Source organism: Temnothorax curvispinosus, unplaced genomic scaffold, assembly GCF_003070985.1.
Source record: "Temnothorax curvispinosus isolate PA1 unplaced genomic scaffold, ASM307098v1 QBEX01011522.1, whole genome shotgun sequence".
NCBI lineage: Eukaryota > Metazoa > Arthropoda > Insecta > Hymenoptera > Formicidae > Temnothorax > Temnothorax curvispinosus.
In genome coordinates this window covers 1096-12590 of record NW_020221302.1, presented here as the reverse complement: position 1 = coordinate 12590, position 11495 = coordinate 1096, and the positions used below count along the sequence as shown (strand labels likewise).

General features: G+C 30.7%; 1 protein-coding gene and 1 pseudogene across 1 annotated transcript in view; one reads left to right on the top strand and one right to left on the bottom strand.

Annotated features, from left to right (window-relative positions):
• Positions 1–5761, top strand: part of LOC112461630 — a 10707-nt gene extending 4946 nt beyond the window's left edge. The window contains exons 8-14 of the mRNA XM_025026946.1: positions 2109–2294; positions 2958–3138; positions 3604–3718; positions 3950–4193; positions 4741–4899; positions 5012–5239; positions 5390–5761. Of these exons, the coding sequence (XP_024882714.1) occupies positions 2109–2294; positions 2958–3138; positions 3604–3718; positions 3950–4193; positions 4741–4899; positions 5012–5239; positions 5390–5587 (1311 nt within the window). The 3' untranslated portion in view covers positions 5588–5761. The remainder of the gene's footprint in view (positions 1–2108; positions 2295–2957; positions 3139–3603; positions 3719–3949; positions 4194–4740; positions 4900–5011; positions 5240–5389) is intronic.
• Positions 5762–9935: 4174 nt separating this feature from the next.
• Positions 9936–11198, bottom strand: LOC112461636 (annotated as a pseudogene).
• Between the last annotated feature and the right edge of the window lie 297 nt (positions 11199–11495).

Genomic DNA, 11495 nt, shown 5'->3' with positions numbered 1-11495 from the left:
AATATGACCTATAACTTCATATGTAAATTAAGGATTTGAAAAAAATTTATGCAGAGATTTCGCATGTCACAAACTTGATAATGATGAAGGATGACTGTTTTATATTGTTAATGCTTAAACAATAAAAGAAGTTCTGTATTCATAAAATAATACAGAAAAAATGCGTTTATTTAATATTATTATAATATCCTACAATAATCTACTAATAATACTGATATTGATAATATCAATAATATTAATTTTTCTGAAAAATGTTAATCCTTCGTTATTATTTTTAATTTCATACTAAAATTCTGTAAAATTTAGTAACTTGAATAATGAATTTGAATAGTTTGTAAGATGTAAAATCGAGCAAACCTTTAAACAATACTAACGCAAAGATTTCGATAAAAATTTGACAAATCACTTTTTTAAATTTATATTAAAATTAAATATATATCGGTTTTTTTGGTATAAAATAGATAATAAATGACTTACAACATGGAAGAATCGGTATTGTCAATATCTGATTTGGATACTGATATATGACAACAAATTATCACTAATTAAATTTTTATAAGGAAAAAGAAGCAGATCTTCTTTTCTTTAATTAATCACTTTCCGCGAAATTATAATACATCTATTGTTCCGCGTGGCTTCTGATACTCGGCTCGGCTGACGGAGTAAGTAGCCTAACTCCTTCACTCCTAAAATTACATGTCTCATCTTTTATTAATTACCGTAAGAATGCACATAATGCTCCCAACAAGAAATAAACACTCTTTATGGCTAGTACCGACAGGAGACACTCACCGTGCTAGTCCCGCTCTGAACATCGGAGACCACGCAAAATTCATACCCGAAACATCATGTATGTATAAAAACATGTTAATTTAACAATCCACGCAGCATGTAATTTTTTTTTTAATAGTTACTGCTGAAAATGTTCCAATCATAGGATCGAAACGTATCAATCATTTTCAAGAAAAATCTGCGCACCGTATATCGTGTTTGGCTCATAAAATTAGACCGGTCTTTCCACTTGATGATCATTATTGGAGCCTTCTACTTTGAATTAATATAATTATCTTGAAATGTTTTATATACAAACGGCACAAGTATATGAGTAAAATTTGAAGAACGCTGGTTAATTGTTTCGCAACGTTAATATTTATATTTGAAACCTTAAGCAACAATAAAATGCCTATGCATACATTTAATCCATTTTATCACTTACAGAACAGAAATAAAATAAATACACTTTTGATATAATTTTTAAAGATTGTTAGTTAACTCCAATAAAATTCATATTGCCTAAAAATATTCTATGGTAATTTTATCAAATAATTGTGGAATAATTAAAATTTGTTTTATAAGATATAACATATTATCTATGCTATATAGCATCATAACAGTATAATATTAAATATATAGCACTTTACACTAATCACCACAAGATTCCATATCGTTGATTTAATATACATGTTTCTTTTTTCTTATATTTTAAATTATTTACTAAATATTTTGCAACATATTCATAACACGCTACTGAAACAGTAGCATGTACTGAAAACTGAAACAGTAGTGATCTTATCAATCGAAGCATGCTCGTTAAGCATTGACACAGCTATCTCGAAACACTTTATGTACGTGACAGTGCAAGCGTTCCTCACATTTTACACACTTATTTATCTGTAAAACTTGCGTTATGGTGCAACTTTCGTTTGTCTCTTATTTATCTGTAGTTCTAACATTTTTGTTTGCCTGATTATGTCGTAATTCTGGTGATCTCTCTAATAATCTAGCGATAATAATAGTAATCTATTCTACATGATATATGCACAATATGTATTTCATGGTCAGTATGTATTTTTTATCGTTGTGACTAAGAATGTGACTAATAACGCGAACTTTATCTTTTTTACATAATGTAGAAAAGTCATCGACGGGAAGACGATTCATCATGTTAGCTTTCAGTATCACATAAAGAGAAGAACTTAGCTAATCAAACTATTATAACAGAGATAAGTAGCTACGCATAGTTCGTTCTCTTTGTTTTCTTCTCTTCGCAGTACTATAGAAAACCTGTGCCGTTTATTTTTTTTTCACCAACGTTGAATCAGTTGTAGACAATGCGGTCAATCGTAATTGTGTACCTTTTATCCCTTTGCGGCTTTCTCGACTCTGCACCGGCCGGCATACTCGGCGTCCCGCAGGAAATTTTGCAGCGTTTATTCTCGAACGTGATGCAAACGAGCAACGAACGTTGCTGGTCAAACAACGAATTCACTCCTCCCGAAGTCAATCTCAGTATAGTAAGTATACGAACCTAAAAACGAAGATTGAAATCTTTATTATATTAATTAACTTTAAAATACTGTATTCAATAGCCGAAAACGATCGATTTTACGCCAATTGTCGCGTTTCCGTCCGAAATAAAAATCTTAATTCTGCCAAGTTACACTCCGATTATAATGAGTTATGATTTTAATCTTTCCATAAAATCATGTTTATATCCTTTTCCTTCATGTTTTGGGATCAACTAAATTATTTATTGTTAATTTTGTTCAAGAGCTATTAAATATTTTTTCTTATTCGATATTTAAATTAATTATTTACCTACTTCAATTACAAATTATTTCTGTCAAGCTTCATGTTTTGCAAAATATTTCTCCATTCAGCAAAAGCTCTAATGATTATTTCGTTAAATTAAATAAACAATATTAATTTGTCATGCATTTTAATAATTACTTTTTATATTAATTAGATATTAATGTTGTATATTTAATGTAAAAATGCTCAAATCTCTTTGCTATTTAAAAGATTAAAAAAAGATGTACATGTATCTTTATAAACTTGATTAAATTTTTTCGATTGACTGAGAGGCTATTTATGCATGTTATTATCTGATCTGATCTTTCTTCTAGTAAAAATGATAGCAATAGCAGATTATCTCACGTGACTTTTACTTTTTCCAGCCGCAGATGATACAAAAAGCAGGTTTTCCCGCGGAGGCTCACATAGTGCAGACAGAGGATGGTTATCTCTTAACACTTTATCGTATCCCAGGTAACAACAGTTCGCCACCTGTGTTGCTACAACATGGTCTTTTGACCAGCTTCGCCGATTGGCTTATTCCTGGAAGGGATAAAGGACTTGGTATGACATTAATCAATCCTTAAGAATATTCTCTTCCTGAGATATCACTGAAAAACATCCAGAAAAATTATCAAGTTTCAAAATATATAAAGTTCTAACATAGCTTTTAGCGCATCTTGAAAAAAAAACATATAATTTTATAATATTACTGTAATAAAATGTTATAATTAGATTAAATATATTATATATAACTGATATATCAATTTTATATATATCATATAAATAATATAATCTCTTTAAACCTGATTTTGCACATCTTATTAAAAAAAATTAACAAAATGTATATTACATAATCCTTAATATTTTTCACATAACTCACTCGACAATAATGACTTTTTAATAATTGAATTTTAATAAATCGTTCTACCCTATTTTTGTCTTAATAACATATCGAGATTTTATACATATTATTAAGATTTACGTAAGTACATGATTTATTATAAACAATGATTTTCTTCATGCTAGGTTTTGTATTGGCCGATCAAGGGTACGACGTTTGGTTGGGCAATTTTCGCGGGAACACCTATTCGAGGGCACATATTTGTCTATCTCCATCGGATTCAAGATTTTGGAATTTCAGGTATTTACACTAATAAACTAAAAATAATAGCGCGTTAAAAATGACATAGTTGTAACAATATGTTAACTTATAATAAAAAACAAAAGTTGTCTAATTAATTTTATATTATTATAGCAGTGTACTTTATTATATTTTGTATGTTATTATACAAAATATAATGTGTATTTCTCTCTCTCTCTCTCTCTCTCTTATATTTTGATGGTATATCGATCGAATTGTTCAAATTTTCAGCTTTCACGAAATGGGCGTCTATGATCTACCCGCGATGATCTCGTATATCACGAATATGACATCGCAACCATTGCACACATACCTCGGTCATTCGATGGGCACAACTGCTTCTTACGTGATGGCAGCGGAACGTCCGGAAATCGCTCAAATGGTGCGAATGATAATCAGCCTCTCACCCGTGGCATTTTTGAAACATATGAGAAGTCCGATACGGTTTCTCACTCCTTTCGCAAATAATCTTCAGGTAAAGTACGAAAATACTGTTAGAAATTAAATTTGTTGTGGCAAAACAATGATTTAAAGTAACATTCAATATCCAAGAAGTTGCTTTTATCATTTCTATTTTATCATACGATTTTAGGTTGTATACAAGATGTTCCACTTGTGCATTATTTTCTAGTAATTTAAATTTTTAATTTTTTTTAGCATTTGAATTATAAACAATTGTAGCACTTTAGGAAAGCCAAACGGATAACAAAACCAAGTATATTTTTCAGCTTTCTGATTCTAAGAGGAATTACTTTAACAGAATTTTAAGATTTTGCAATTTTTAAAATATATTAAGTATTATATAGTATTATAAGTATTATAAGAAATGTATTTAAATTTAATTTTAAGAAATTATTCTTCAAGATGTTAAAATTAAAATTGGAGCATTCGATCAAAGCTTCTATACATGAACCATGTTTCAAAGAATGCTTCAAATTAAATGTATTCCTAAATATTCATTGAAATCTGAAAAATCCAATTACAAGCAAATTATATTTTGGATAAAAAAACCTCAATTGTAGAGGATATTACATTATCTTGGCAAAGACGAGTTTCTGCCGCACAGCAATATGACGCACTTCCTGAGCAAGACTGCCTGCGACATGACGCGCATCCAGGAAGAGATCTGTACTAATTTATTATTTCTGTTATTCGGCTTCGACAGGGAACAATTTAATATTGTGAGTACTCCGCGAGTGTCGCGATGAAAATCTTCGATAGGCGTTTTGATTGTCATCATTCCGCCTGTGCGGTCACGGTCTTTGTGATTTAATGCTGATGATTGTTTCCTAGACCTTGATGTCTGAGATTGTGAATTACAATCCGGCCGGTACCTCGACCAAGACACTAGTACACTTGGCCCAGGAACATAATTCTGGCAAGTTTTGCCAATACGATTACGGTATCACAAAAAATCTACAGATCTATAACGCAGCAGAACCACCGAGTTACAATCTCGCAAACATCACCACACCATTTGCGTTGTTCTACTCCGAAAACGACTGGCTGTCCAGCATCCCGGTAAGTAATGGATAAAGATATTTGTCCTGAGAGGATATACATTGAGGACATATATTGAAAATTGATTCATCTTTGATTGTAAAAATACAACTTTATGTCAGGGAAATAATGTAAGATTGAACGAGAACTCACGAAATTTGTTTTTTTAAGGACGTGAAGGACCTCATCGACCTGTTACCCAATGTAGTAGATGAATACAAAGTTCCCAAGTTCAATCACCTGGACTTCTTATGGGCCACGGACGCACCTCAATTTGTGTACAAGAGACTGCTCGAGGTCATGAAGATGAATCCAAAGCCAATTGAACAATATCGTATTAATGATCAGGGCAAAAAATCACAATTGTAAATGTCAATAAAAATATGAATATTAAATGCCCAAGCAGAACACACTCATCACGATGACGCCAAGATGCATGCCCCAAAATGCTTTTAAAATGATTGTCATTTTTACGTCATGCACAACCTGTTCCGCTTAGGTGTTTGAAAATTTACCGATTAATTAAGTTAATTTGGTCAGAATTATTCGAAATTAATCCTTACTGGAAAAATCGCTTTAAATCGGCTTGCGTACCTGCGTACGATCGCACCTATGATTGAATCCTTCCGCCTAACTGCTAACAATAATTAATAGTAACAATTTACTTCGTACATACAAGATTGATAATAATAAGATAAATAAGCGTAACGTCAGAGAGAAACCTGAGAGAGGCCATCCCGGGTCCCGGGCCCCGGGCCCCGGCCTTTTTCGTGTGTTGCTGTGTTGCATTTTCCGACGCGCCGCCTGAGAAAGTGCAACTCAACTACGTCGTATCGCTCGGTAACCGCACATGGTTTGCGTCCGTGCTAATGGTTCGTGTCCAAACACTCCAAACTAGCCAGCTGGAGGGGATCATGGTATAATGTGTTGGGCGTTATCTGTATATACCCTGAGATTCTGAGAAAGGCCAATTCCGGCCTTCCATTTTCGAAATTGCATATTAGATATTTGACATATAATATAAATATATAAAATAATAAATAAGTATCTATATATAATATCTATATGTTTAATTCATATCAGGATCATAAAGGAAAAATTGACTGCTGTGTGAGGCAAGCGTATGGCATTTATTGTTAAAATGAGACAAATGAGACAAATGCATAAACGCGAAAGTAAAAACGAGACGTGTAGTGACGCCGCGGCGCTTTTGAAGTTGCCGCGCGGCGCGCGGAAAACGCGGGAAGCGCCTCCGCCATATTGATGACGTATAACCTTCTCCTTCCATGTCCATTTCCAGGAGGCGGCTGACACGGAACGGATCGGCTCCGGAACGAGCGACGTCGCGACTCATTTAATTGGTAAGTATAACACATATTAATCTTGCGTGCATTATAGTCACTGCGGTATCTATCGCGTAACATAGATTTAGCGCTCGGGTATTGATATTTCTTAAAAATACGTATTCCGCGATACTTGTCCGGCCGAAGGCGCGTCGCACGAGCAATCGCGAAAGTGACGATCGTATTTTCGAGTGTCGTGCCGCGAATATCGCGGATATTTGCCAATAATATTAATACGCTATTCGCTAGAATGCAAAAGAACAATTGCAGTAATAAGCGAGTTAGTAAATATTTGATTTCTCAAAGTTCGGAAAAATCATGATCGCGAACTTAAGTTGGCTACGGAACGCGTAGCCGCGCCGCGGCGCTTTTGACGCGTGAAGTTGCCGCGCGGAAACGAAGCGCCTCCGCCATATTGATGACGTACTCCCTTCCCTTTCATTTCCAGAGAGTGGCGGACACGAAACGGATCGGCTCCGGACCGAGTGGCGTCGCGAATCGTTTAATTGGTAAGTTTGACACATATTGATCTTGCATGTATTATTCACTGTGGTATCTATCGCGTAGTATAGATTCGACGCGACGCTCGGGTATTATAATGATTCTTGAAAATACGTATTCTCTCCGCGATACACACACACACTTGTTCGGCAGAAGACGCGTTGCGAGGGTAATCGCGAAAGCGATCATATTTTCGAATGTCGCGAATATCGAGGACGCGCCGCGACGCCGCGACGCTTTCGGTACAAGAAATTGCCGAACAGGAGACGATGAAGCGCCTTCGTCATATTAATTACGTTCTCTTTTTATTTTCAGAACGCGACGAATACGAGACGGATCGGCTCCGAAACGAGTGGCATCGCAACTTATTTAATTGGTAAGTTTAACATGTGTATATATTATAAAGTGATCTGAAAACGACACTGCGCAAATAAATATTTATTTTCATCAGTAACAATTATTAATAAAAAATTATAGATTATTAAATGCTTACCTCGCGATCTAATACATTTGGTCTTCGCTTCCTTAATTTTAACTCTTCTTTTTTTCCGTATTGTTATTTCTTCGTGGCACTCACATCTGTTTTCTAAAACAAACAAAATATTTATTAAAGGCGATTACAAATAATCATTAGAATACAATGACTGAAAGTATCATACAAGATATGGCAAACCTACGCGAAAAAGCAATATTGCTTGCTTGCTTACACACCACTTTATTAAGTATTTAATTTAGGACGAATATATAAGGAAGAGGTTAAAAGAAATACATGCTTAAAATAAAAATAAAAAAATTATTTTTACACACAAGTTTTATTCGTAATTTCAATACATTTTTAATCAAAGAATAACATCTTAATGATAATGCATTTTTTAGATATCAACTTGTATAAAATTTGATAAGAAAAAATCGAATCCTGATATAATATATACTATTATAAATTTTAATTATTTAGAAATATTTGATATATTAACAAGTAATATTTTATATATATTTGTTAATATTAGTCATGTCATAAATAATTTATTAAGTGTATTTAATAAATCTTAAAATATAATCTAAAATATTTTATTTATTAGATAATGTACTAAATATGTAATATACTGTATATATAGTGTATTGCATGTTTAATTGTTTAATAAATAAAATATTTTAGATTTTACAATTTTTTTATATTTTAATAAATTATTTATGACATGATTAATATCAACCAATATATATAAAATATTACTTATTAATAGATATTTTTATTCCTAAATAATTTTTAAATAATTAAAGTTTATATAATAGTTTAGATTATATCAGAATTAGATTTTTTTTCTTATCAAATTTTATACAAGTTAATATTTAAAAAAAGTATTGTTATTAAGATGTTGTTTTATTAAAAATTTATTGAAATTACAAATAAAATTTGCGTGCAAAAGTTATTTCTTTATTTTTATTTTAAGCATGTTTCTTTTAATCTCTTTCCTCTATTCGTCCAAAATCAAATATTTCTTTAAATTAGTGGAAGCAAGCAACATACTATATAGGTATCTATAAATATTTTTTGTATATGTGTATATAAAATATATTAAGCATTATCTTTTTCTTATAACAAGAAATCCATATTTATTTTAGACATTATTTTTATTTAAATATTTTTGTATGTTACAGATCAATTTTGTGTATAACTCCTCTGCTGTGTGAGTAAAGAAAAGGGTTCAGATGAAAGAACCCGGGAGGAGACTGAGGAGGCCTAGGAAAGGTATCGGGCACCATTGGAGTAACACTGCGGTAAGCATTATTGCTTATTTGTACTAAAATTAGTTGTTTTGTTTTGATGATTTAAAAATAATAATTAGAGAAAAAAATTAATCTGAAATTTTATAAAAATTTATTCTTGTGCAAATTTTTTTCGAAAAATGTAATTATTTTAATAGATATTTAATTATTTTAATAGATATTTAATGAAAAACCATTAAGAAATTTTATGTAAGAATTATCTTTTGAATTATTAATTATATTTTGAGCGTTTTAATTTAAATTTTATGTTTGTATATTACAGAATTATTGTGGCGCTGATTGTACGTGGCTGACAACTCCACTGTCGATTGGTGAGTGACAAAAAGGATTATTAATGAGATAACGGATCTATGAAAATTGTATGAGATATACATATTTCTGCATCATTATAATTGTATTAAAAATAAATATAGAATCTCATAGATCCGTTATCTTAAAATGGAGCTATAACGAATTATAACAAATATTTCATCTCGGACTTGTTTTGCGTTATTCAATTTGGTGTGCTAATGTGCTTGAGGCTACACTCGCACAGGTACACAGAGAAAAAATACAATAAATAGAAATTAACGGAGCCATTATTTTATTTGTCTGAATTCTATTGTTTAGGAAAATAAAACTTTATATTCTTTTAAGTTAAAACATTCAATATATATATATTATTTTTAATATATTTAAAATAAGTATAGTTCAATAAACTTTATAACGTTAAAACTTTAAAATAAGTCTTTATTTTAATCCTATTAATAATAATATTAATAGAATTAAAATAGGGACCCGTTTTAAAGTGTAAAAGTTTTAACGTTTTAAAGTTATTGTGAAGCTATTTGAACTTATTTTAATATATTAATAATAATATATATTAGATATATATTGAATGTTTTAACTTAAAAGAATGTAAAGTTTTTTTTTTCTAGACAATAGAATTTAGACAACAGAAATAAAATATTTATATCTATATCTAGAGTTGTATCTTAATAAAGATAAATAGTTCCATAGATATTAGAAAAAATTATGGAAACATTTTTTTGTGTGTAAATGTACATATATGTACATATATATATGTGTTTCACTCGTTCTGTCTGCTTTCAATTTTGTCCTTCTTTATGTTTATTTTTTTTGCAGTCTCTGAATATCTTCTTTAGTTTACCTATATTTTTCAATTCTTCATACTGTGAGACCATATCCAAGACTTTCTTCTCAGCTGCAAAAGACAAATAAGATAAAATAAAACAATATAATATCAATCAGTATTATGTTAACGATAAGCTAAACTTACATCTTTTCTTGAAGATAGGCTTCTCTCCTCGTTTAACAGATTCTAGTAGCTCTTCCTTTTTTTGCCGCTTCTTTTCTGCTTTCTCTTTTTTTTTTTCTCCCTTAACTGATTTTCAAGCCTCTGAATGAGATATTTTATTTTCTTTATAACTTTTAGATCTGTCGTTTCTTTCAATTTTTTTGTAAAGTTTTGAGGTCGTTTTCTCGTAACTTGTTAATAAATGCATAAGAATGTCTGAAGGCCTTCTCATCAAACATATCACATAAACTATCAAATCTAGGGTCCCGAGATACAAATTTTTTTACTCGAGTTAACTCTTTATATCTTGGAACTGGCTTTTTAGCAGAAATCTCTCGTGGCTTATTCTTATTTTCTCGTTTAAACTCTATTTTCTCAGTTTTTTTCTTACTTTTCTTTCCAAATATTGTCTCATTGTATACCTTGGTACCTAATTTCTCTTTTAATTTCTGTAAATCCTCAAAACTCATATGTTTTAATTCCTCTCGTACTTGTTCCTAGAACACAAACAATTCGGAGCATGTTACCATTCACAAATATATAAACTTTTCTTGTAATAATAGTGCTGTGTTAATTAAAATTAATCTAAATAAAAGCATTTAATAATATGTAGTAAAAATAAGTAGTAAAAATGAAGAAAAACTTACACGATCTTTATCTTCTGTAAGTAGGGACTCTTTTTCATCATTCACGTTGAGTCCTAAGATGTAATTGGAATACAAATTTATCAATCTCTATAACAAAATGGTAAATGTTTAGTATAACGCTCACTCCTCCGATTTTCTTGAAATTTTGTCAAAAAGTTTATTTTTGTGTGTAAAATACATTCTGAGAAGGAAAATCGTTGCTCTCATGTTTCGTTTTTTTTTTATTTAATTTCAAAATTTTATGATGTCGGTAAGTAGCAAAATGAAAACTTACGTTTTTAAAATACTGCGCAACTTTATTTGTTACTTTTTAATAAGTATGCGGACAACTTAATTTGGGAATATAGTAACAAATGAAGCTGCAGTATTTTAAAAACGTAAATTATCATTTTGCTACTTACCGACATCATAAAATTTTAAAATTAAATAAAAAAAAACGAGACATGAGCGGCGATTTTCCTTCTCAGAATGTATTTTACACACAAAAATAAACTATTTTACAAAATTTCAAGAAAATTGGAAGAAAGAGCGTTATACTAAACATTTACCGGCGATGTTTCTCGATTAATCGAAATAACGATAATCGATAATTTGCCTTTTGATTAATCAATATTTGATTTTTCTCTCAACATCGACACACTGACTTCTTTCCTTTTAATTAAATACAATATAATTTAATTAATATCATATATTTATTAATGTGA